This window comes from Lipotes vexillifer, unplaced genomic scaffold, assembly GCF_000442215.2.
Source record: "Lipotes vexillifer unplaced genomic scaffold, Lipotes_vexillifer_v1.1 scaffold1073, whole genome shotgun sequence".
In the NCBI taxonomy this organism is placed as follows: domain Eukaryota; kingdom Metazoa; phylum Chordata; class Mammalia; order Artiodactyla; family Lipotidae; genus Lipotes; species Lipotes vexillifer.
Window position 1 is genome coordinate 648,024 of NW_006791304.1, and position 23,889 is coordinate 671,912.

Below are 23,889 nucleotides of genomic sequence, written 5' to 3' on the forward strand. Positions count from 1 at the left end.
AAATTCAACAAACTCTTTAAAATACATTTGCTGAATTTAAATCTCTATACTGTAGTTTTAGGAAACGGGTAAGAATCAAGGAAGTGAGCTTCCTCCAGATGAGCTGCTGCCACTGCTGCCAGGACAGACCCTCCTTGAAGCCCCAGGGAACAACACTGTCAACATCCCACGCTCCGCTGTCCCAGCTCAGCTGCTCCTCCATCTTTCCTTCCTCCTCCCTCTAAGGGCCAGGGTGCCTTGTCCACCTATGAAGCTTCCTTCCATAACACAAGACTTGACCTAGAAGGCCTGGGCTGGATCCTGGCTCCATGGCTTACTGACTGAATTACCTTAGATCCTTAAATTCATCCTTATGTGGCATCTTTAGCTACTTCACAGGATGTACCATAGCATTTGAATTGTGAAATGTTGAACAGGCATTATAGCTCCTGTTAGGCACTCAAGAGGCTACCTTATTGTTCCAGGCAAGTTAAGCTACTTGCATTATTACAATGAAACCTGAAATACCCACCAGTGTGGAAGGGGGATAGTTGAACAGGTTAAAGTTTAAATTTATAAAATTTTTCTTTAAAAGATCTGATTATATTATTTTTAACCACACACAGCTCTTCTCAGCAGGGGAAGGAATGCCTGGCCCCACTCCCACCCCAGGGGGTGTGCTAATGGCATTTGATGCCTGGGAGCCAGGAGTGCTAAATATACCCTGGAAACACCCCTGCAGTGACACACTGAAAACAAGACTTTAGGTAAAAGGCACTCTATACCTGCTTAGACCAAAAATCATAACTAGTTAGAATATAGAATAGTTAGTATAGAAGAGTATATGACACTTGGAGAAACTGCACACTATTAAACAAAATAATCATTTCTCTCACAGTCTTATTAATACTCTTATTTTTCATAGCAAATCATCTTTAATATAACCGGTATCAAGTTAAGCACATATTGCCCATATTAACACTGTGTAATTATGAATTAAAGTGGAGTGTAATTTATCATTGCTTTATGTATTTTGGTTATTGTTAATCAGTGATAAAATAACATATATTTAATAGTTTATCCAGAATCACTAAAGTCAATCCAAAACAAAGGTGGCGAAGTTACTGAACACAATTTTGTCTAGTCTTTCCAAAATCAAAATACACAATACATCAGATTATGTATACCTTGCTAATGCTCCGATTTCTCTGACATCTAGCAAAATAAACATTAACATCTAAACATTTTTAAATGATAGTATGTCCAATATTGCTACTGAATATCTTTGGCTTACCTCATAAGGTAGTTTATCAAAATATCCATTACTTGTCCCTTCCCTGAGGGCAATACTGCTAAACTTTTTGTTCAGATTGTCCATTCCACATCCATTCTTTTCTTCATAGTCATCTTCTAGATCATTCATATCAATAAGTGAAGTCTTGAGAGAAAGCACTGGCTTGTCCTTTGTACCATGTAATACAACGGCATCTAATTCAGTGTAATAATCCAGAAGAGAACTATTTACTTCCAGCCGTATAAGATTTGTGGGAAAATTTATCTGCTTAATACAAGGTTTAAACTGGCGAGCCTGGGAAGCATTCACCTTCGTAGGTTTCTCTGACCAAAGAATCTCCCATCTGCCAAAGAAAGAAACTTCCCTATAATACAGTTTAGAATGAGATTTACTGTTACCTTAATGTTAGGGGCCCAGCCCAATACGTTACAGTGTGAAGCAAAAGCACTAAACAAGGTGGATAGGATCAAACCAAGAATTGTTTCCAGGACATGAAAAAAATTTTAAACCTAAATGCCATAGACCTTATTACTTAAAATATTTTTACTACTTAAATTATTTTTACAACTCCCTAGAAAATCCTTTTTGGAAGATTTCACTTTGGTAAGTTAAAAACTGGAATAAGTGGTCAGAGGTACATGAACAACACTCAGTTTTACAGATAAAGTAAACACAAAGTATTAAAGCACACAGTAGAAAGCACTCCTGTGTTCACGCCCTAAACCAACTGTGGAAACTAAACTTCTCACCTTGCCTCACGAAGGTCTCCTTCTCTGTTTCTGTTACTGGTGCCATACAAATTCAAAACTTTCACTATATTTTTCTTTGGCCACAGCACATGGCATGTGGAATCTTAGATTCCCCCCACCAGGGATCAAACCCGTGTCCCCTGTGCTGGAAGCGTGTGGAGTCTTAACCACTGGACCACCAGGGAAGTCCCAAAACTATCATTTTCTTTGATTTTCTTTTATCTAGTCATTAAATTTTATCACAGTTTTCATGAAGTTATCTCATATATGCCCTTCTCCTAAGTTTCCATTATTGTCATCTTTTAGTCATCCTTGTATCCTCAGTACCTAGCAAGTAGCTAACACGTAACAGGTGAATAACATTTTCTCCTATTCCTTCAAAATGAACTTCTACTTTTCAGCCAGGTTAATCATTACTTTCCAGATAATAAACTTATTTCCACACGAAGGTGTTTGCTCATGTTGTCTTCCCCTCCCAATGAAATGCCTAACCTACAATTACCTGCCCATCTTTTCTTCAAGGCCTAACTCATATTCCACGTCTTTATATAGGTCTTCTTAAAAAATTAGTTTCCAAAATTATTTAAAGATTCTTTGTAACATAGCATCATTAGATATATAATATTCTCCAATATATGGCATAAATAACCATTTCTCTAATATTGTTTTCTAATATAACAGAGAAAATTTAAAACACAGACAAAAATATTCAATAAATACTTCTATTTCTATTTATTTACTTTAGCTAGCAGAACTTTTACATAAAGATCTTATGTCAGAGATTAAGAACATTTTTAAGTCTCCCAATACATACTACAAACTGCTTTCAAAGAAGCTTATGCCAACAATATATAAGAATGACCACTGAAAGCACTCTTTATTTTTAAAAATAATCTCTAATTTCAGAGTGACCCAGGTCTCTGTGACATAATTTATAATTCACTGATTACTAATAACACTTAAAATGTTTTCATATGTTTATTAATCATATCAATTTTTTTCCCCTCCAATATACTGCCAGTTCATTTCGTTGCCTGAATGGCCTATTTACTTTTTATGAATTTTATTTTTTTTATACAGCAGGTTATTAGTTATCTACTTTATACATATTAGTGTATATATGTCAATCCCAATCGCCCAATTCATCCCACCACCACCACCCCCTCTCTCCCCCGCTTCTCCCCCTTGGTGTCCATATGTTTGTTCTCTACGTCTGTGTCTCTATTTCTGCCTTGCAAACCGGTTCATCTGTACCATTTTCCTAGATTCCACATATATGCGTTAATATACATTTGTTTTTCTCTTTCTAACTTACTTCACTCTGTATGACAGTCTCTAGGTCCATCCACGTCTCTACAAATGACCCAATTTCATTCCTTTCTATGGCTGAGTAATATTCTGTTGTACATATGCACCACATCTTCTTTATCCGTTCATCTGTCGATGGGCATTTAGGTTGCTTCCAGGACCTGGCTATTGTAAACAGTGCTGCAATGAACATTGGGGTGCATGGGTCTTTCTGAAATATGGTTTTCTCTGGGTCTATGCCCAGTAGTGGGATTGCTGGGTCATATGGCAATTCTGTTTTTAGTTTTTTAAGGAACCTCCATACTGTTCGCCACAGTGGCTGTATCAATTTACATTCCCACCAACAATGCAAGAGGGTTCCCTTTTCTCCACACCCTCTCCAGCATTTGTTGTTTGAAGATTTTCTGATGATGCCCATACTAACTGGTGTGAGGTGATAATCACATTGTAGTTTTGATTGGCATTTCTCCAATAATTAATGATGTTGAGTAGCTTTTCATATGCTTCTTGGCCATCTGTATGTCTTCTTTGGAGAAATGCCTATTTAGGTTTTCTGCCCTTTTTTGGATTGGGTTGTTTGTTTTTTTAATATTGAGCTGCGTGAGCTGTTTAGATATTTTGGAGATTAATCCTTTGTCTGTTGATTCCTTTGCAAATGTTTTCTCCCATTCTGAGGGTTGTCTTTTCGTCTTGTTTGTAGTTTCCTTTGCTTTGAAGAAGGTTTTAAGTTTCATTAGGTCCCATTTGTTTATTTTTGTTTTTATTTCCATTACTCTAGGAGGTGGATCAAAAAGAATCTTGCTGTGATTTATGTCAAAGAGTGTTCTTCCTATGTTTTCCTCTAAGAGTTTTATAGTGTCCAGTCTTACATTCAGGTCTTTAATCCATTTTGAGTTTATTTTTGTGTATGGTGTTAGGGAGCATTCTAATTTCATTCTTTTACATGTACCTGTCCAGTTTTCCCAGCACCACTTACTGAGGCTGTCTTTTCTCCATTGTATATCCTTGCCTCCTTTGTCATAGATTAGTTGACCATAGCTGTGTGGGTTTATCTCTGGGCTTTCTATCCTGTTCCATTGATCTATATTTCTGTTTTTGTGCCAGTACCATATTGTCTTGATTACTGTAGCTTTGTAGTATAATCTGAAGTCATGGAGTCTGATTTCTCCAGCTCCGTTTTTTTCCCTCAAGATTGCTTTGGCTATTCGGTGTCTTCTGTGTCTCCATACAAATTTTAAGACTTTTTGTTCTAGTTCTGTAAAAAATGCCATTGGTAATGTGATAGGGATTGCACCGAATCTGTAGATTGCTTTGGGTAGTATAGTCATTTTCACAATACTGATTCTTCCAATCCAAGAACAAGGTATATCTCTCCATCTGTTTGTGTCATCTTTGATTTCTTTCATCAGTGTCTTATAGTTTTCTGAGTACAGGTCTTCTCCCTCCTTAGGTAGGTTTATTCCTAGGTATTTTATTCTTTTCATTGCAATGGTGAATGGGATTGTTTCCTTAATTTCTCTTTCTGATCTTTCGTTGTTAGTGTATAGGAATGCAAGAGATTTCTGGGCATTAATTTTGTATCCTGCTGCTTTACCAAATTCATTGATTAGCTCTAGTAGTTTTCTGGTGGCATCTTTAGGACTATCTGTGTATACTATCATGTCATCTGCAAACAGTGACAGTTTTACTTCTTCTTTTCCAATTTGTATTCCTTTTATTTCTTTTTCTTCTCTGACTGTCGTGGCTAGGACTTCCCAAACTATGTTTAATAACAGTGGCGAGAGTGGACATCCTTGTCTTGTTCCTGATCTTAGAGGAAAGCTTTCAGTTTCACCATTGAGAATGATGTTTGCTGTGGGTTTGTCGTATATGGCCTTTATTATGTTGAGGTGGGTTCCATCTGTGCCCACTTTCTGGAGAGTTTTTATCATAAATGGGTATTGAATTTTGTCTAAAGCTTTTTCTGCATCTATTGAGATGATCATATGTTTTTTATTCTTCAATTTGTTAATATTGTGTATCACATTGACTGATTTGCGTATATTGAAGAATCCTTGCATCCCTGGGATAATCCCACTTGATCATGGTGTATGATCCTTTTAATGTGTTGTTGGATTCTCTTTGCTAGTATTTGTTGAGGATTTTTGCATCTATATTCATCAGTGATATTGGTCTGTAATTTTGTTTTTTTATAGCATCTTTGCCTGGTTTTGGTATCAGGGTGATGGTGGCCTCATAGAATGAGTTTGGGAGCATTCCTTCCTCTGCAATTTTTTTGGAAGACTTTGAGAAGGATGGGTGTTAGCTCTTCTCTAAATGTTTGACAGAATTAGCCTGTGAAGCCATCTGGTCCTGATCTTTTGTTTGTTGTAATATTTTTAATCACAGTTTCAATTTCATTACTTGTGATTGGTCTGTCCATATTTTCTATTTTTTCCTGGTTCAGCCTTGGAAGGTTATACCTTTCTAAGAATTTGTCCATTTCTTCCAGGTTGTCCATTTGATTGGCATACAATTGCTTATAGTAGTCTCTTATGATGCTTTTTATTTCTGCAGTGTCCACTGTAACTTCTTCGTTTTCATTTCTGATTTTATTGATTTGAGTCCTCTCCCTCTTTTTCTTTTTTTTTTTTTTTTTTGCGGTACGCGGGCCTCTCACTGCTGTGGCCTCTCCCGTTGTGGAGCACAGGCTCCGGACACGCAGGCTCAGCGGCCATGGCTCACGGGCCCAGCCGCTCCGCGGCATGTGGGATCTTCCCGGACCGGGGCACGAACCCGTGTCCCCTGCATCGGCAGGCGGACTCTCAACCACGGTGCCACCAGGGAAGCCCGGTCTCTCCCTCTTTTTCTTGATAAGCCAATGGCCTATTGAGATCCAGGTAAAAACTGATTACAGCAAGGCATTTAGGGAACTGAAATAGACAAAAGAGTAGGAAACTCAGGGGAGAAATCTGAGCTGAGACTATAGAAGTCATCGACATACAAGTACCATAATGGTCTTTAGGCCAGGATGGGGGCAAGAAAGGCATATAGCACCACTCTCAGGAGAAGGGAAGTTTGGTTAATTTCTACGTTTAGGAATAAAAGCATAAGGCAGAAACTCAATGGGATTCCAGTAAACATATCACTAACCGTAACAGTAGGACTTTTGCAATTAACAGAACCCTTATAATCACCCCATATTTGTTAGATTTGCTACTTCTCTCCTGAAAACTAGGAATAAGACCCATCAAACATATAAAGAACCTGTGAGTATTTGTATTCAGAGACAACGTGAAAGTAGGAATGGAGAGACTGGTCCCTCTCTACATCCAATCTTGGGAGGCAGGGGAAGAGTTCTAAGGAACACTGCGGGTTGCGGCAGATTTAAGGAGGAAAGGAAAGCTAGCTGGGCATCTTCTCACTTTCTGTGACAAGGCAGAAAAGCAAATTTGGAATGCCAGCCTAGACCTAAGAAGTGCCCCTAAAGCCTAAATGCAAAAAACTTTAGGGTTTCTAACAATGGAATTGATTTGAACACTCTACTGAAAATCCACACAGTTAAATAGAGCTAGCCATACAGGAAGAGAAGTATGAAACATTTAAAGCAATGCTCGTGGGAAAACGCATTCCTAATTTTGGACAGTACATTTCCAAGAATCCTGGGGTAAGTGGTGGAAGGTATTAGAAAATTCAAACTGTGGTTTTACTCATCCTTTTGTTGCTGCTGGAAAATGACATGAAATGATGGTGGAGGAATGTCTCATGTCCAAGAAACAAGGATCACTCAGGACCCTGTGAAATAACTGCCTGTACTGGTTCACAACACATGTGGACTAAAGCAGCCTATTTTATTGTTTAGCTTCAATTAGAAGTTTTTATGAGCCTTAACAGAAACACTGAAAATGTAATATAGAAATCACGTCTGCCAGGTCCCTTGCCAAGCACTGATTAGAGCAGAAATATTCTACTGTAATAATGTATTAATCTACTAAAGTCCTCTCTCTCTCTCTACCTTGCAAAATGGACAAGGTTAAGATGATGTTTTAAAATGACTTCCTTAACATTTCTAGCATGTTTAAATGTTTAATGCTATGTTAGCATCATTTTTGCTTCTGACTTTATATAGCATAAACATTATATATTTAGTTATACATATAAGTTTAAATATGATAGCATAAAGTTGAAAAATATCAAACCTAATCAGTTATTAGAAATATTTTTAAATGTCTAAACATAAAAAAATTCAAGTATCATTAATTTATATTTTATTTTGATTTTTCTTGATAGCCTAAGAAGTAATAAAGAAAAGTGGTAAAAAGATTGAAAAATTATTTTATAGATCTGTGGCCAGTTGAATTAAATTAACATTAACTCTGAGACCAATACAAATTGATTTGGGGGTATCTGTATTTAGGTGTTTTTGTTTAAAATTCTAATAGAACTAGAATATATTATTTTAAAGTTAGAAAGAGAAAGATATCTACTTTACCCAACAAGAGAATATGTCAATCTTTTTTTTTAATTATAGTATGGTTGATTTACAATATTATAATAGTTTCAGGTGTGCGACATAGTGATTCAATATTTTTACATATTCACTTAAGTTTATTATAAAATAATGGCTATATTTCCTATGCCAATCTCTTTTTATTCTAGAAAATTCATGCCAGAATTTAAAAAACTAGTCAGTGAAAATAAGCAAATGCATGTGTGCGTGCATGTGTGTACACACACACACACAATTTTCCATGAGATAGCCCTGACTCTTAATCCTCTAGACCCAGAACAGTGTTGATGAGATTAAACTGCTTTAAGTCATGGCCTTTGTAGTCTGCACATTTATGTGCTGACTATATATGCCCACACACTGTATTCATCTACTGGACAAATTTGACAAACACTAATGTCCTTTGTAAGTATTTTAAATCTACAGTATCATGTGCAAAATTCAGCATGGAATCCCTATCAGGCTGCGCTTTGTCTGCACTTGGAGCCCTTAATTCTGGGTTGGCAACCAGCATTCTCTTTACCAGCCCACTTATTTCTCCTTCTGTTGATTGCACTGATTGCCTACTATATGTCCAGTGCTTGGACACAAAGCACTCTGTCTCTGTAACTGTTGACCTGTTGTTACTCACTGAGAACATCTCTCTAGGGCTCCCAGGAAGCAGCAGGTAGACAAGAGAGGAAGAGAGATGTTCATCAATGGAAACCGGAGAAAGCAAGTTTTCTAACATATTCAGGTTGGAAGCCAGGCACACGGATGCAAAGAGCTTCCCTATAACCAAAATTCCTCCTAGTTAGTAAGCACAACTAGTAACCAGCAAAAAGAAAGTTCTCTTGCCAACACTGTTCCATTTTACCTGCTGAAAGTGAAGGGATAGAATAGGAAAACAAACTAGAATAAAATTAAGTACTCTAACACTCCCTGCTTCCCAGCCTGTCTCTAATAGTAACTAACAAAGTGGCATCTGCTTTAAAAAGAACTAACCGATAAAGGGTCTGATCATTTCTGACTTAAATGACAAAATCATGCTTCTTGACTCACAAAGTCAAGGGGACCAGACTATGACCAATTCGTGAAATCATTGCTTAAGCAACTTCCTTTGGCAACAAATTCTTTCTGGGACGGCCACTTTCTTTCTCCCTGCCTTCTTAACTTCAATATTCTGTAGTGAAAATGCTTTCAACACTCAAAAAAAAATCCATACCACTAAATTTTATCCCCAAATAGCTTCATTCCAGTCAGCTTCCTTAATATGACCTCAATTTGTCATTCTCTTCCTCCTCTTTTCCGTCTCTCTTCCCATGTGTAACCCTGCACTAGCCTTTTTTCTGACTCTTACACAAGCATCTGTTAAGATCTTATACTCAGAACCATGACACTCTATACTACCGTTTTTCTTTTCTCTTAGTAGAGCACTAGGCCCGAAGTCACAACACTTTGATATCTTACAGAACTACCTGTAACTTTCCTACCTCACTCACTGAACAAAGAAATGCAATCAGACAAAATGGAGAAAGATTGCTTTTAAATTTTAAATGTTCTGGGACAAGTTCATTTCCCATAAATTCCTGAGCTACTCCAACACACTCTTATTTGCTAACTCCTAAGGGAGAAATAAAACCGTACGCAATTAATTAAAGTAATAGGCAGTACAGTCCAGTGGTTCCTAAACCACAGTGTGTGATAGAGCTTTCCATGATTAAATGTGAAAAATAAAAAATACATTGGTAAATATAAAGATATGCACACATATACATGTAAGTTGCCAACCGCTCTGAAATGCACACATATACATGTGAGTTGCCAACCGCTCTTTATTCGAGATTCTGAGCATGCTAATTTCTCAGTATAAACTGGTATATCATTTATGAAATGATAGTGATGAAAAATGATGTTGGTAGCAAAATAAATAATCTGACAACCCTATATCAGTTCTCTAACTTTTATTATCAATACCATTATGTTTACCGGTTTATTGGAGTTGACTTTCTCTACCTGTGCTCTGCTTAGATCCCCTGGTAGGTCTGGTGCCCATGTCCCAGATGTGTGGGCTTGCTCCTAAGGGCTCCCACCTGCAGCCTTCTACAGAGAACTACATAGGCTCCCAGAGCCTCCTCTTCATCCTGAGAGTGGCATGTGCCTGGAAGACTTCCATCTCCCCTTCCTACTCCCCCAGCCCACAGCCCAAGACAGACAGGCAGGAGCATCAGAGCCCAGCTTCCGGGCAACTGTGCCTCCAGACTGACTGGGATTTCACAGGACTTTGCATCCCTGCCTGATTTCTTCCCTTCCCTACAGTGCTTTCTCCACTCCCTTATCTTCCCCGCTCCTTACCAGTTTCTTCAGGAGCACTTCCTTAACAAACCTTTGATAGAGGAACAGTCCTCTCAAGGTCTGCTTCTGGGAAACTGCATCCAAGAGCTCTATGAAATCCCAAAGCTTGTGGCCCTTCAACAGCTTGTTCCCTCCACTCTGGGGCTTTTCTCACTTCTTAGAACACCAAGATCTCACCTCATGGTTTCATCTTTGCACGTAGTATTCTCTCTCCACCATTCCTACCCAAACTAAAGCTTCACTCAACCCTCAGGTCCCAGTTAAGTCACTTCCTCTGGGAGGCCTTCTCGGAGCCCCACAGGTTAAGCGTTCCCCTCTGCCAGCACATGCAACCTGCAATCTCACGGCCCTCTTCCAGGCTTGCCTGTAAAACTCAAAGAACAAGACCCACATCTGTCTGGCTCTGTTTTGTTCCTGGCAGTGAGTGAGCAGAGAAGGTGTTCAATCAATGTTTCTGATTGTCTAAAGAAATTCACCAAAACGTTAACAGTTACTGAATCTGGGCAGAAGAACTGTGGGGGTTTTTTATATATATTTTCTTTTTTGGTATTTTCTAACAAGTTATTTTAAACACTGAAACTGATTTCATAATCAGTAAAATTTAAAAGGCCCTTTTTTATCCTGCAATAATATATATTGGTTAGCTTCTTTTTCTCTTAAAAGTTAATGGTATTTTCTGTGGAATAAGGCTAAAAATCAGTTAGGCAAAGTAGAGATACATCTATAAATAAAGCTGTCACTTTGATCACAATCACGCACTACAGCTCTCAGCTAGGAACCCAAGAGCATGATTCATACTCAAAATCAGTTATGCAGACATTAAGTTTTAGATCAGAGGAAAGACGTTGCATAGATCTTATCCCCATATTGGTTCATCTTTTTAGAAAAAAACTAGATAGCTTTGTAGGAAAGAGGCAAAAAATGACAGAGTCCAATGAAACAATTCTCACATAAGAAAGGATCCTACTCAAAGTACTTTTTTTTCCTCTCAGGAAAAAAAGCTTGTATATTAAAGGATGCCGGTTTCCTGTTTTTAAAAAAAACTGACCCATTAATAATATTGTTCACAATGAATTATCAAAATCGTGCTGATAAAAACACATAAAGATTATACCAGCAGTCTCCAGCTTGAGGTGAGCTGTACTCTGCATTTGCTTCCTGGGAGAGTGGGAGGTGCTCCCTGGGAGTTGAGGGGACAGGGACTTCAAGGAAGCAGTGTGTTAGATGCAACGTGCAACGTGATCTGCGCCCTCACTCCTCCTCCACAGGCAGCTGGGCTCCTACAGTTTAACAGGTGTCACAGACTGCCCTTGGGCTAGAATACGCTCATAAGTCATTTGTCTGTTTTGTTCATTGTTCACTAATGTATCCTCAATACTCAGAACAATGCTTTAGCACATAGTAGACACTCAAATATTTAATGAATGAATCAAGCAATATAAAGGTTAAAAACTGATAAGATCAATAAGTACTCGAAAAATGGACAAATAACATGACAGACAGTTCAAGGAGAAGGAAATATAAATGGCTCTTAAACATGAGAAGATATTCAACCTCAGAGATGATAAAAGCATTTCAAATGAAAGTTAACACGAGATAACATTTTTCCCCTAATATTTTTCACCTAACAAATTGACAAAAATGCTAAAATTTATTAAAACACTCTGTAGGTGAGGCTTCGGGAAAACATGCATGCATATACATTGCTGGTGGGAACAGAAATAGGAGAGCCTCTTTGGAGGGAAGTTTGGCACTACGTATTAAAATTACAAATACATAGACCCTTGGCCCAGCAATCTTTCTGGCAACTTATCCCACAGATATACTTGCACACATGCGAAGTGACTCATGGCAAGGTTATTCACTGCATTAATATTAATAATAGCAAAAGTATCGAAACAACTAAGAACCCATCAATAGGGGAATTGTTAATAAGTTGGGGTACACATACACTGCATTACTTGCAACTGTAGAAAAGAATAATGAAGCTCTCTTTGCACTTACATGAAAAGATACAATATACACCAGTAAGTGAAACAAATGCTGTACAGAATAATGCAAATAGTGTGCTTATTTTTGTGTATAAAGAAAAATAAAATAAATACATTTGTATTTGCTTATATTTGCATAAAGAAACTCTGGAACAATGCAAAGAAGTGGATAAAAGTGGTTTCTTTGAGGGAGGGGTGGATCCTAGGCACATGGAGAACAGGGTACATACAAGACTGCATTATGTAATTTTTAGAGTTTTGAACCATGTGAATATATTACCTAGTCAAATAATTATATTTTAAAAAATCTGGAGGCTGAACTACAGAAATGAGAGAGAGAGAAAGAGAGAGAGAGAGAGAGAGAGAGAGAGAGAGAGAGCGCGCCTTTAGGGAGAATGCACGAATACTTAAGGCAACATTTATTTATTTTAATTAATTAATTTATTTTTGGCTGCACTGGGTCTTCATTGCTGTGCGCGGGCTTTCTCTAGTTGTGGCGAGCAGGGGCTACTCCTTGCGGTGTGCGGGCTTCTCATTGCAGTGGCTTCTCTTGTTGCGGAGCACAGGCTCTCGGCACATGGACTCAGTAACTGTAGCACGTGGGCTTCAATAGGTGTGGCTCATGGGCTCTAGAGCGCAGGCTCAGTAGTTGTGGCGCACAGGCTTAGTTGCTCTGTGGCATGTGATATCTTCTTGGACCAGGGCTTGAACCCGTGTCCCCTGCATTGGCAGGCAGATTCTTAACCACTGCGCCACCAGGGAAGTCCCCAGCATTTATTTTTAAATGAATATACTTGTTACAAAAACATCCACCTAAGATTAAAGCTAATCCCCTAAGGACTTCCTCTAAAGTGTCACTCTGTAGGTCGACTTTGAGTTACTCAAAGTATTTAAAAGCAGTAATATGATGCCTGTTTGAAAATATGTTAGAAATCATATTTCCAACTAACTTCTCAGATTGGCCCATGTCCCAATTAGTTCAAATCGTGCTTTTCATTTATAGTAAATTCACACACAAATCTCACAATCCATGATTATTATGGTGTGAGGTTTTATAGGTATAAAGAATGCATTACATTTCATATGTCTGATCTTTCTTTCCCTATCAGAAAACTAAGGAAAAATTTTAAAATCAAATTTGTTTAAATGACTTAAGAGAATGCTTCCAGTGAAAAAAAGACCTCCAGTATTAAAACTACCACAATCTTTCAGCCATAGAACATGGTCGTTATAAAATGAGTCTTACCTGACTCCAGCTGGTGGACTTGGGGAATAGGGATTTGCAGAACAAGCTAGAATTCTAATGACTGCTCCAGGATGATAGGTTTCCAGAACGTGAACGGCTGTAGGATACACCTGTTGTTCAAAAGCAAGTTCCACATAGTCTTGGCTCTGGAAATTAGGCGGCGTCCTCTTAAATGGCACAGGAGCGCTGGGACACTGATCCCACCATGTTCCGTAAGTTCGAAACACAGCTGTCTGAGTGAAGTCACCAGAACTCGGGAATACATTTGGTACACCTGCTAAGTTCCACATGGTATAGGACATGCTATTCTCACTCCCATAATGGGAGCTGAAATCGACTACTTCTTTGGCATACTGGACCACCTCTGCATTGAGAGGGGAAGTCCGGCTGTTTGCTTCTATAGTTCTACGGCTGTTCATCATTTCTCCTCTTGTAGCTGTCCTGGCTCGGCGCCGAAGGCACATATAATAAAACATAGTCAGAACTGTTAACATGGGAAAGACTGGTGGCATCTAGGTGTGAATTATGAAGCTTCAAAAGGTCAGGTGTCCTCGGTAAGACGCGTGAACTCTTTGAAGGATGTTCTAAAAAAATGAATGGCTTGTTGAAGTAAAATAATTTAAATAAACAGAAAAATGCATGGATAAGGTAATAAACAGGTTTTTACCCAATGCAATTTCCCAGAATGAAACTGAAAAAAACAACATTCACGTAAATGAGACTCTCTGGTATAATTTGTCTAATGTACTTTTAAGAAAACTGAATACTGAAAATGTATACAATTTTATGCTATATGGGAAGCAAAACTGTTATTATAAGGCAATGGCAGATGTATGACCCCAAAAAAACCTATTTTATGCAAAATTATAACTATCCTTCAAGAAATACTAAGTCCTTGAACTTTTAAAATTAAAATTATTTAAAATATATGGGGAACCACTAAAATACTGCTGTAAATCCAAAAGGATCTTAGGCATTTTATAACTTCACATTTAAACAAATGATTCCCTATTGTTAATTATGACTCACTTCCGAACATGCTGAGTACAGATTTCACATTATGGGAATACAGATTTCTGGAGCTGACAGTTAATCCAGACCAACTATATTAGCTGCCTTACACATCACAGATCGCCAGACAGTGTTTAATTTATAACCCCTAGCATTATTTGTGAGGGTAGTCCATGGCTGGCTGGCATCTGGTTTGTTGCCAGCTACTCTTAGAAATCACTCACCCCAGATAGAATGGTCACAGGATACACACCAGAAATGCAAAGGTTGGCACTCATCCATGTGGCCTGACAATTACACTCTGATTTCAGGTACCAATGTTGAAATATGACATTCTTTTACCTGTAAGACAAGAGTTTTAGAAAACATTCTTATTTCTGACTTAGAAAGTCAAATATCCCAACAACATTATTATCATAAGATAAATAGCTACTTATTAGATACAGAACGTTCAAATTGAACACATCACATTCTTCTGAATTGTGTGGACAATTTTGAATAATTAATATATTTTAAAAATTTTATGACAGAATGTAATAAAAATATTATTAATGAACCCTTTTTATATAGAGGTTGCAAACCCATAGCTTATGGGTCAAACCATGCCAGCAGATATATTAGGACCAAATAGTGATTTTTAAAATTTGGAGGAGTTTGCAACCTTTAACAATCAAGAAAACCCTGTTGAGTAGAGTCCTGGTGGCCACTCCTGTTCCCAGCCAGCTCTACTAGTTTACAACACAGGCCTGGCCCCTGTCTGCACTGACTAGTAATCTCTTGTCTACACAAACAGGGAAATCAAGCATACTCATTTTTCTACCTGTAAAGTCTTGAGTTTAATTTCTCCTAAGTAAAAGAAGGAAAATAAAACAACTTTTCTTTAGTAGAGCAAAACGTTAACACTAAGATTATAAAACATTAAACGCCTCTCCAACCCAAAACCTCTAACAGCTTTTTGTTCTTACGTACAAGATATAATCTAAATCCCTTGGTTTGACATTTCAAGGCTCTCCTCAAGCTAGACCCATTTCTTTCTGTCTAATGCAGTAAACTCTTTCACTTTCTAAACACCCTTCATATTTTACTTTAACTCTACCTCTACAGTCCTTTTCCAGCCACTTTATTCCATAAGTAGGCTTATTATCTGGTACCACCTTTGTATCAGATATATACCCTTGTTCCACAAGGGCCTACATTAGGACCAAGTTTCTTGAAGGAAGGAATCTAGCCAAAGATTTCATTTATCAAAGTACTCAGTACATAGTAGGCACAAAATATGTCACATGTTGACAGAAAGATGATGAGCAAACAAAAAATTTATACAAATCTAAAATAATTTAAAATTAGATAACAGCATCCTCTTCCTCTGAATCCCAGCCAGATCCAAACACACTGAAACGCCTGACAAAAATATAATCGGCAAAACAGTAAATAAAGAGCTGAGTTAGAAACACGTGAGGAAAACCCACAGTTGTGAGAAACAAAGAGGAGAGTCAAAGGGCAGAGAGCAGGAGCTGAAGCTAATATGAGTCAGGGAACCAATTACGTGTCTTAGTGGTTGTAATAAGGGGACTTTCTAACAAACATGCAGAGAGGTTATTTCAAGCCACAGGTCACATTTGGAAGAAACTTCATAAAGCCAAGTTCAGGGAAAAATCACCCTATCTGTAAAGCCAGGAACGCGAAAACTTAGCTCACCAGCCAGGAAGCCAAAGTACACTTGACATTAACCTAGGCAGTGGTGGAAAGTCACCGGAGGGAAATCAGAACCCTGTTAGGCGTGTACCACGCAGAGTGTGGGCCTAAATTCACACTGTCTTCATGGCTGAGAATCCCTACACCATCCCTAAGCCAAAAGATCTAAAAAGAAAGAGTGGTCCTGAACTGGTAGGGGCAGATGTGAACCTCTTTGCAGGGATGCTTCCACAACACAAGACTGTCTAAACCCTTACTAAAGATGCATCACAGTACAAACTTACAGACCGTAAAAGAAAATGAACTACAGGGATGGACAGTCAGTAGGCAGACACACTAAATGGAAGAACTTGCACCCTAAAAACAAGAAATAAGAGAACACTCTGAACAAGACTTTTCCTGAAAAGACTAACAAAGCATGTATTAAAATAAATAGGGAGTTTCTGCAGCACATGCTCTAATGCTGACATATCATGAGTTGACAAATCAGATTCACCTCAGGACATACAACACCAAGTGTTGAAGCATAGGACACTGTCTTCATGGCTGAGAATCCCTACACCATCCCTAAGCCAAAAGATCTAAAAAGAAAGAGTGGTCCTGAACTGGTAGGGGCAGATGTGAACCTCTTTGCAGGGATGCTTCCACAACACAAGACTGTCTAAACCCTTACTAAAGATGCATCACAGTACAAACTTACAGACCGTAAAAGAAAATGAACTACAGGGATGGACAGTCAGTAGGCAGACACACTAAATGGAAGAACTTGCACCCTAAAAACAAGAAATAAGAGAACACTCTGAACAAGACTTTTCCTGAAAAGACTAACAAAGCATGTATTAAAATAAATAGGGAGTTTCTGCAGCACATGCTCTAATGCTGACATATCATGAGTTGACAAATCAGATTCACCTCAGGACATACAACACCAAGTGTTGAAGCATAGGACAGGTTATAAATGTGGGGAAAACAATTATCTAGAATATCACCTCTTTATTCAAACATTTCACCTACCACAAGTATAAATATGTCAAATTAAAAAATTTACAAATGCACAAATATCAAATCTTTAACACCAAAACCTGAAATGAAATAGCTCTTTCTTTTACCACATACACTTTATTTCAAAATAGGCCCCCAGGTAAATTAAGAAGTGTAATTTTCTAAAGAAGTTACTTGGCCCATCCCTTTCTTAAAAGAAAATTAATGAAACAAATTTAAACTGCAAAAATGAAATTTATGAAATAAAGAATAATGTACAAGTATCCAACTCAATTGACAGCTTAGCTAATTTGGAAGACTGTGGAGCTCAGCTAATTTGGAAGACTGTGGATGTTTTATTCCTGGAAATCTTCAAGGGAAGGACAGAAACCCATCTGCCAAGGTGGATGGATGGGTCTGACTGTATAATCTATGGACATCACCTCTCTCTCCACAGTCTTTAAATTGCTGCAACCGAGCTCCTTTTACTTTCTTTATAAAGCTGCATTTATCAGAAAGTAATAGTTTTATAAAACCAAAGAAACATCTGCAAAATAAGATATCATCATTCATGTGAACACTCACAATCACTCCTGGCAAAAAGGTTGAGACAAATTGTGAAAGACAAATTCTATTTGACCTACCAAGCCACGAACTTTACAGCTGTTTCCCAGCTAGCTTTTACCATCCTAGATAATGGCATAATATCAAAAACAGCAAGACTGTCGTGTGGGCAATATCATTTTTAAGCTGTTGTTAAAGTTAAGTAGAATTCTGCACTGAAGTAACATATGTAAAAGTGAGTTATAACTTTATAACATATAAGGAAGTTTACATTTACACATAAAGTTTACATTTTCACATTTACATATGAAGACGCTCAAACTTCTCAGTGGAGAAGAGAAATGTAAACGGATGCTTGATTTTTTTCCAACTAGGGATAACAATAATCTTTAGAGTTAATTTTTTTGTGAGATAAAGCTAAAATGACAAAAAAATTTAAAAGAAGGAAAAGCAGTGTTAAAAAAAAAAAAAGCACTGGAAAAGCAAATATATTTATTCTTTTTCCAGCCATACTATTTGGAAAAATGTAATGAAGTTAAAACCTGTTTTTGAAAACAAACACGGCATAGAAATAAAAAAAGGGAAATGTGTAAACCCATTGTTAACATCCTTCTTGATTCTAAACTCCTTTCCAGTCAACTAAGATGACACATAGAAGTATTTGCGGGGTGGGGACGAACATATGCAGAAGAAAGGATAGCTCACTCTACTTTTCCCTGGGAAATGAAGCTGAAAAAGGGAATAGAGCCGCAGTTTCAGGACTCATGTGGGCAGCAACGACCAATGCAGAAGTTTAAATTGTCCATGTACTATATGGACTTTTGCCAAGGCACTGAGGCAATCTGTGATAACCAGTGAATATCCCAATAGGCACTGAACCAAATGCAAAAGATACAATAACTCCCCTTTAGGAGGAGAATGGAATTCAAAGACAAAATGATTTTTCCCACCTGGTGCAAATAAACAAATATTAGTCTGGTACACTAAATTTGTCCAAGAGGGTGACTATAAGATATACCTTTTGGGAGGTATATACCTTTCTTTTCCAGTTCATTCAAAAAGCTACATTATACAAGGATCATTTTTACAGTGAAATGTCTGTAATATATTAAATGTGCTTTTCAAATAATATTGACTATAATAAAACATTTGAGCAAAACAAAAAAAAGCTACATTAATTTTAAGGATTCTCACAATACATAAAAATATTATTTTCCATTTAACAAAAAGTCTGAAATAGAAATAGGGTGATCTTCATTTTACAAGTTATTTTATCTAATCAATTGTCAACAATGATTACGAAGTAAGAAATTCCCCACAACTCACTGAAATTTTATACTAGCACAATCAAGGAATACAAAACAACAGCCATTTTAACCCGCATCAGGAGACTTTCAGACACCTTGGGAAACAACTTGCTTTATGCGACGATATCATTTTAATACAAGTTTATTTTCAACCACATCTTTCATATTATAAAATGCTTAACGAAGTTAAACAATACAATTACAGAGAACAATTACAGAGAAAGCAATAACAGTGGAAAAGAGAAATTAAGAGGTATAGACAAGGGAGAACATATGTTTACTACTGAGATTTGAAGTGAGATGGGGAGTCGATGAGGCGGAGAGAAGCAGGATGGCAGGAACTGCAGAGAAGATGGCAGAGGAAAGAGGAGGAAGGAAAAGGGCTTTTCATGAAATCAACAAAAGGAGGCAGTTGGGATGAACTCGAAAGCCTAGGTTCATGGTGTGATGGAATAACCTGGAAAACAAGTTTAAAACTCCAAAGAGGATTCTCAACTTATATTAAAGTCAAAAGATATGGGAAAGATAAAAAGGCCAGGCAAAAAGGCAGAGTCCTACACTGAAGGCAAGTCATAACACAATACTTACTTGTAAAATAGCCCACAAGAGATGTGTCAATGAAGTGACAGAAAAAAACGAGGGTTTCGGCAGCCTTGCAGGATGTTAACCAAAATGTCACCGAAGGCGTAATGTGGTAACAGATCAAGAAAAAATGGCTGAACTTTAAATGCTGTCATTTCTGAATCCTGATGAAACTGATCAAGAGACACTGCTTTAAGGAAAGGACTTTTCTGGTTGAGTCTAGACATCAAGACACGAGGGAATGGAGGAAAATATCAATCAAGAAAAGAATGGAATTACAATTGAACTTGGTGCAGCAGCTGACATAACCAGCCCCCTTCCCTGGCCTGCCCCCTGTAGGCTTCTACGCCACCACATGCTCTCCTATCTCCCCCCACCCCTCTGGTAACTTCTCAGTCTCCTCTCTGGGCCTTCTCCCTCCTCATTCTTCTAAAATATACAGAGGTCCCATTAAACGAAGGCTGTCTTCTTGATAACATGATACACGAGAACCTCCCACCTACCTTGGACCAGTCTTCTCCCTGTCCCTTCCACTTCTACACACCCCACCCTTCCTGTAGACCCACCAGAACCTCTACCACGGCTTCAACTGCACTTGTGCTTTCACACCTCAGCATCTTCAAGTCTCCCACTGAGGCTGCGTGGCTCTGGAATTCCCTTGCTCTTCCTCTGCTTGGCACCCTCTTACTCATCTTTAAGGTTCAGACCTTATCCACTATCCGCTTTTTCCTTGCTCTTACATATCGTGTGCCATTTCTTACATGCTGAGATACTTTTTCTACCTTACTAGACTACAAACCTCTCAAGTTCTAAGAACGTGTCTTAATTAGAACTACATCTTTAGGGCTTAGCACATGCCTATATATATTCAATAAACATTTATTCATTTTTCTGGAGACTGGCAGAGTAGATGGCAGAAGAGAATTAAAATAAATAAGTTTAAAATAGACACAGAAATAAAACCCTTCAATACAAGGCACATGTAGACCAAAAAATGAAGCAAAAAAAGTTTCATATCTTGATATAGAGAAAAAGAGGGGGGAAATGGATAAGGAAAACGGAAACACAATAGGTAAGAATCAAATGTATGACCTTCCTTGAAGCCCTCCAATAAGGAATAGTATATATATTGAAATTTTACTGTTCAAAGGGAATGTAAAACCGTGGTAACTTTTTGTACTAATTTCTATTAGTACAAAAGCAGCCTTGAATACGTGAAAAGACCTGACCTTGGCCACAAAGAAACTCTGATTGAAATTAAAGAAAGATTCATGAAAGAGATGATTAGAGAGGTAAAAGAAAGCTATTCTCTTAAATATGATGATTTTTTTTTAACACTCCAAATCTATGTTAAGACCATACGGTGATTATGGAGAACTGGAAAAACTGTGGATGAAAAAGAAGTTCTTAAACAAAAAAGGGATAACCTCAAGCAAAAGAAAAGAGACAGGCCAAGAGAGGCAATAATATAAGAGTAAGGGTAAAAAGACAGGTTCATATTGTTCAGGTATTAGATATGCTATAGGGAGGAGCAAAGTCTTAACAAAAGCATCCCTTAATTACTTACAATGTACTATATTGAAAAAATATGACAGTGTCAGGAAGGAGACTATGGGGGGTTGAATATTATAACTTCATGTTTCTCTCTCTTCCTCTAAGTAAATTCTCCTCCAGTTGAAACATTTTTATTATGACTATAGTTTTTAATCAACAAGGCCCCAATATAGAATAAACAGGTTGAGTTCTTAACTGAACCATGTGGACGAACAGAGAGAAGAGAGCCTCCTATCCAGCTTCAAGGCTTTTTGAAAATCCAGGCATATAAAGCAGAAGGAGAAGGCAAGGGAACCAACCAGGAAGAAAAACCTAAAGGCCAGGGAAAAATCTTGAAAACCAAAGAGGTAAACAGTATCCATTTCTCTTCCAGGAATCAAGGTCAGCTTCGAAAATACAAAAAGTATGGAACACAGTGGGCTCTTCAAAATTTCTGCTGAGTTAATGAGCAAATGGTCAGGACTAAGCAGGAAGTGCCTAACCAGTGAAACTAGGAATAAACTTGTCAAAAAACAAAGGAGGTTGAGAATCAGTTTAAACTAGGAATTGACAATGGTTCGTTCTACAGAACGTCTTATTTCTCCTCTTTCTTTCCTAGCCTTTAACAAGCATATCTAAACTTACGAAATATTTCATAAGCAATCTTTAGTAGAACGAAAAAGGAATTAAGGAGTCAATGTTAAAAACACAAACACACACACACAACTGTAGGATAAATGGTGATTTTCTGATACAATAGATCTGGAAACCCTCTTCCTACCCAAGATACTATCTCACAAGTGACAAAGAGGGACAAATTTCTAATTACACAGGTATGACACTATAAAGTACCTTACTTACAAATGTCACTAATGCTATATTATCTCTATTTTACATGTTTCTTAATTGTTTAATGATGAATAAGAATAAACCACCTGAATGGGAAGAACTATAATAACCCTACACATTTAGCCGACACACAATGTATATTTATCTAAAACCTACAGTATTAAAAATTAGGAATATCTGGTGGCAGATAATTTTAATGGACACACTAAAGAGAGAAAAAAATCTCTCTCTAGCTATTAAAACCACAAAGTAAATGTGAATTTATTTTAGCCAAATACTAACTATACATTTGTACATTAAAATAAAGAGCATTTTACCTAATAAAAATATACAGAATTTATTTGGCCTTCCTAACAAAAATCCAAGTACAAGATCATAGGTATGTCACTGCTAGCCATTCAAGCTAAAAGAGCCATTAGTTAAAATGGCGTAATACTGTTAAATTAACTTTGGGGTATAATTTACATTCCAAAACATGTACTCCATTTTAAGTGTACAGTTCAATAAGTTTTGACAAAGACATATGCCAATGCAAACACCACCAGGACCGAGATATAGAATATCTCTATTCTCCCAATCACCCATCCACTCCCTGTGCCAGGAAAAAACTGATCTGCTTGCTGTCACTATAAATCAGATTGTCCTTTATTCTAGAGTTAACATATAAGTGAAATATGTATGTACTTTTGTATCTAATTTATTTTCATCAGCATAACTGAGATTTTTTTCCTGTTGTTACATGTAACAGTTTGTTCCTTTCTTGCTAAATCATATCTATTATACAGACATATTCATTCACCTGCTCATAGACATTTGGGTTGTTTCTAGGACCAAAATGTTTCCAAAATGGCTGTAACATTTTGCATTCCCACCAGCAATAAGTGAGAGTTCTAGCTGCTCCACATCTTCATCAACAGTTAATATTGTCAGTCTTTGGACATTCCAGTGGGTGAATGGTGATACCCTACGGTTTTAGTCTGCATTTCTCAATGGACTAGTAATGATGTGGAGCATCTTTTCATGTTCTTATTTCCCATATGTATCTTCTTCAGTGAAATGTCTATTTTGCCCATTTTCATTGTTTTTTTGTTTTCTTACTATTTATTGAGTTGTAAGAGTTCTTTATACATTCTAGATACAATCTTTATCAGATATATCTTTTGCAGATAGTTTCTCCCAGTCTGTGCTTCCCTTTCTTTCCTATAGATTTATTTTATTTATTTATTTTTGACTGCATTGGGTCTTCATTGCTGTGAGTGGGCTTTCTCTAGTTGCGGCGAGCAGGGGCTCCTCTTCATTGCGGTGCACAGACTTCTCATTGTGCTGGCTTCTCTTATTGCAGAGCACAGGCTCTAGGCTTGTGGGCTTCAGTAGTTGTGGCACGCGTGTTCAGTAGTTGTGGCTCATGGGCTTAGTTGCTCCACGGCATGTGGGATCTTGCCAGAGCAGGGCTTGAACCTGTGTCCCCTGCATTGGCAGGCGGATTCTTAACCACTGTGCCACCAGGGAAGCCCTTGCCTTTTCATCTATTTGATAATATCTTTTAAAGAGAAAAGTTTTCAATTTTTAAGGGCAATTTATCATTTGTCTTTTATGACATATTTTTGTGTGTCCTAGCAAATGCTTTACTTAAGAGCAGTTTCAAAAGAATAAACCCTAAGACAGATAGTGTTTAATATCTTAAATCTGGGAACAGTTAAATACAGATCATTCAAATTTTAAGATATCAAACTGGATGCTACAAACACTTCCAGTGGGAATACAAAATGGTACAGCCACTTTGGGAAAGTCTGACAGTTTATTATAAAGTTTACATACTCTTACCAAACCATCCAGCAATCCCACTCTTAGGTATTTACCCAAGTGTATTAAAACCTATATTTAAACAAAAACCTGTACACAAATGCTTATAGCAGATTTATTCATCATCATTCCAATCTGGAAATATCCAAGATGTCCTTCAACAGGCAAATGGCT

General features: G+C 37.5%; 1 protein-coding gene across 1 annotated transcript in view; it reads right to left on the reverse strand.

Moving 5' to 3' along the window:
• Nucleotides 1–23,889, reverse strand: part of FBXL4 (F-box and leucine rich repeat protein 4) — an 80,835-nt gene that overhangs the window by 49,849 nt on the left and 7,097 nt on the right. Inside the window, exons 2-4 of the mRNA XM_007464303.1 lie at nt 14,626–14,743; nt 13,391–13,974; nt 1,274–1,616 (exon numbers count right to left, since the gene is read on the reverse strand). Of these exons, the coding sequence (XP_007464365.1) occupies nt 1,274–1,616; nt 13,391–13,902 (855 nt within the window). The 5' untranslated portion in view covers nt 13,903–13,974; nt 14,626–14,743. The remainder of the gene's footprint in view (nt 1–1,273; nt 1,617–13,390; nt 13,975–14,625; nt 14,744–23,889) is intronic.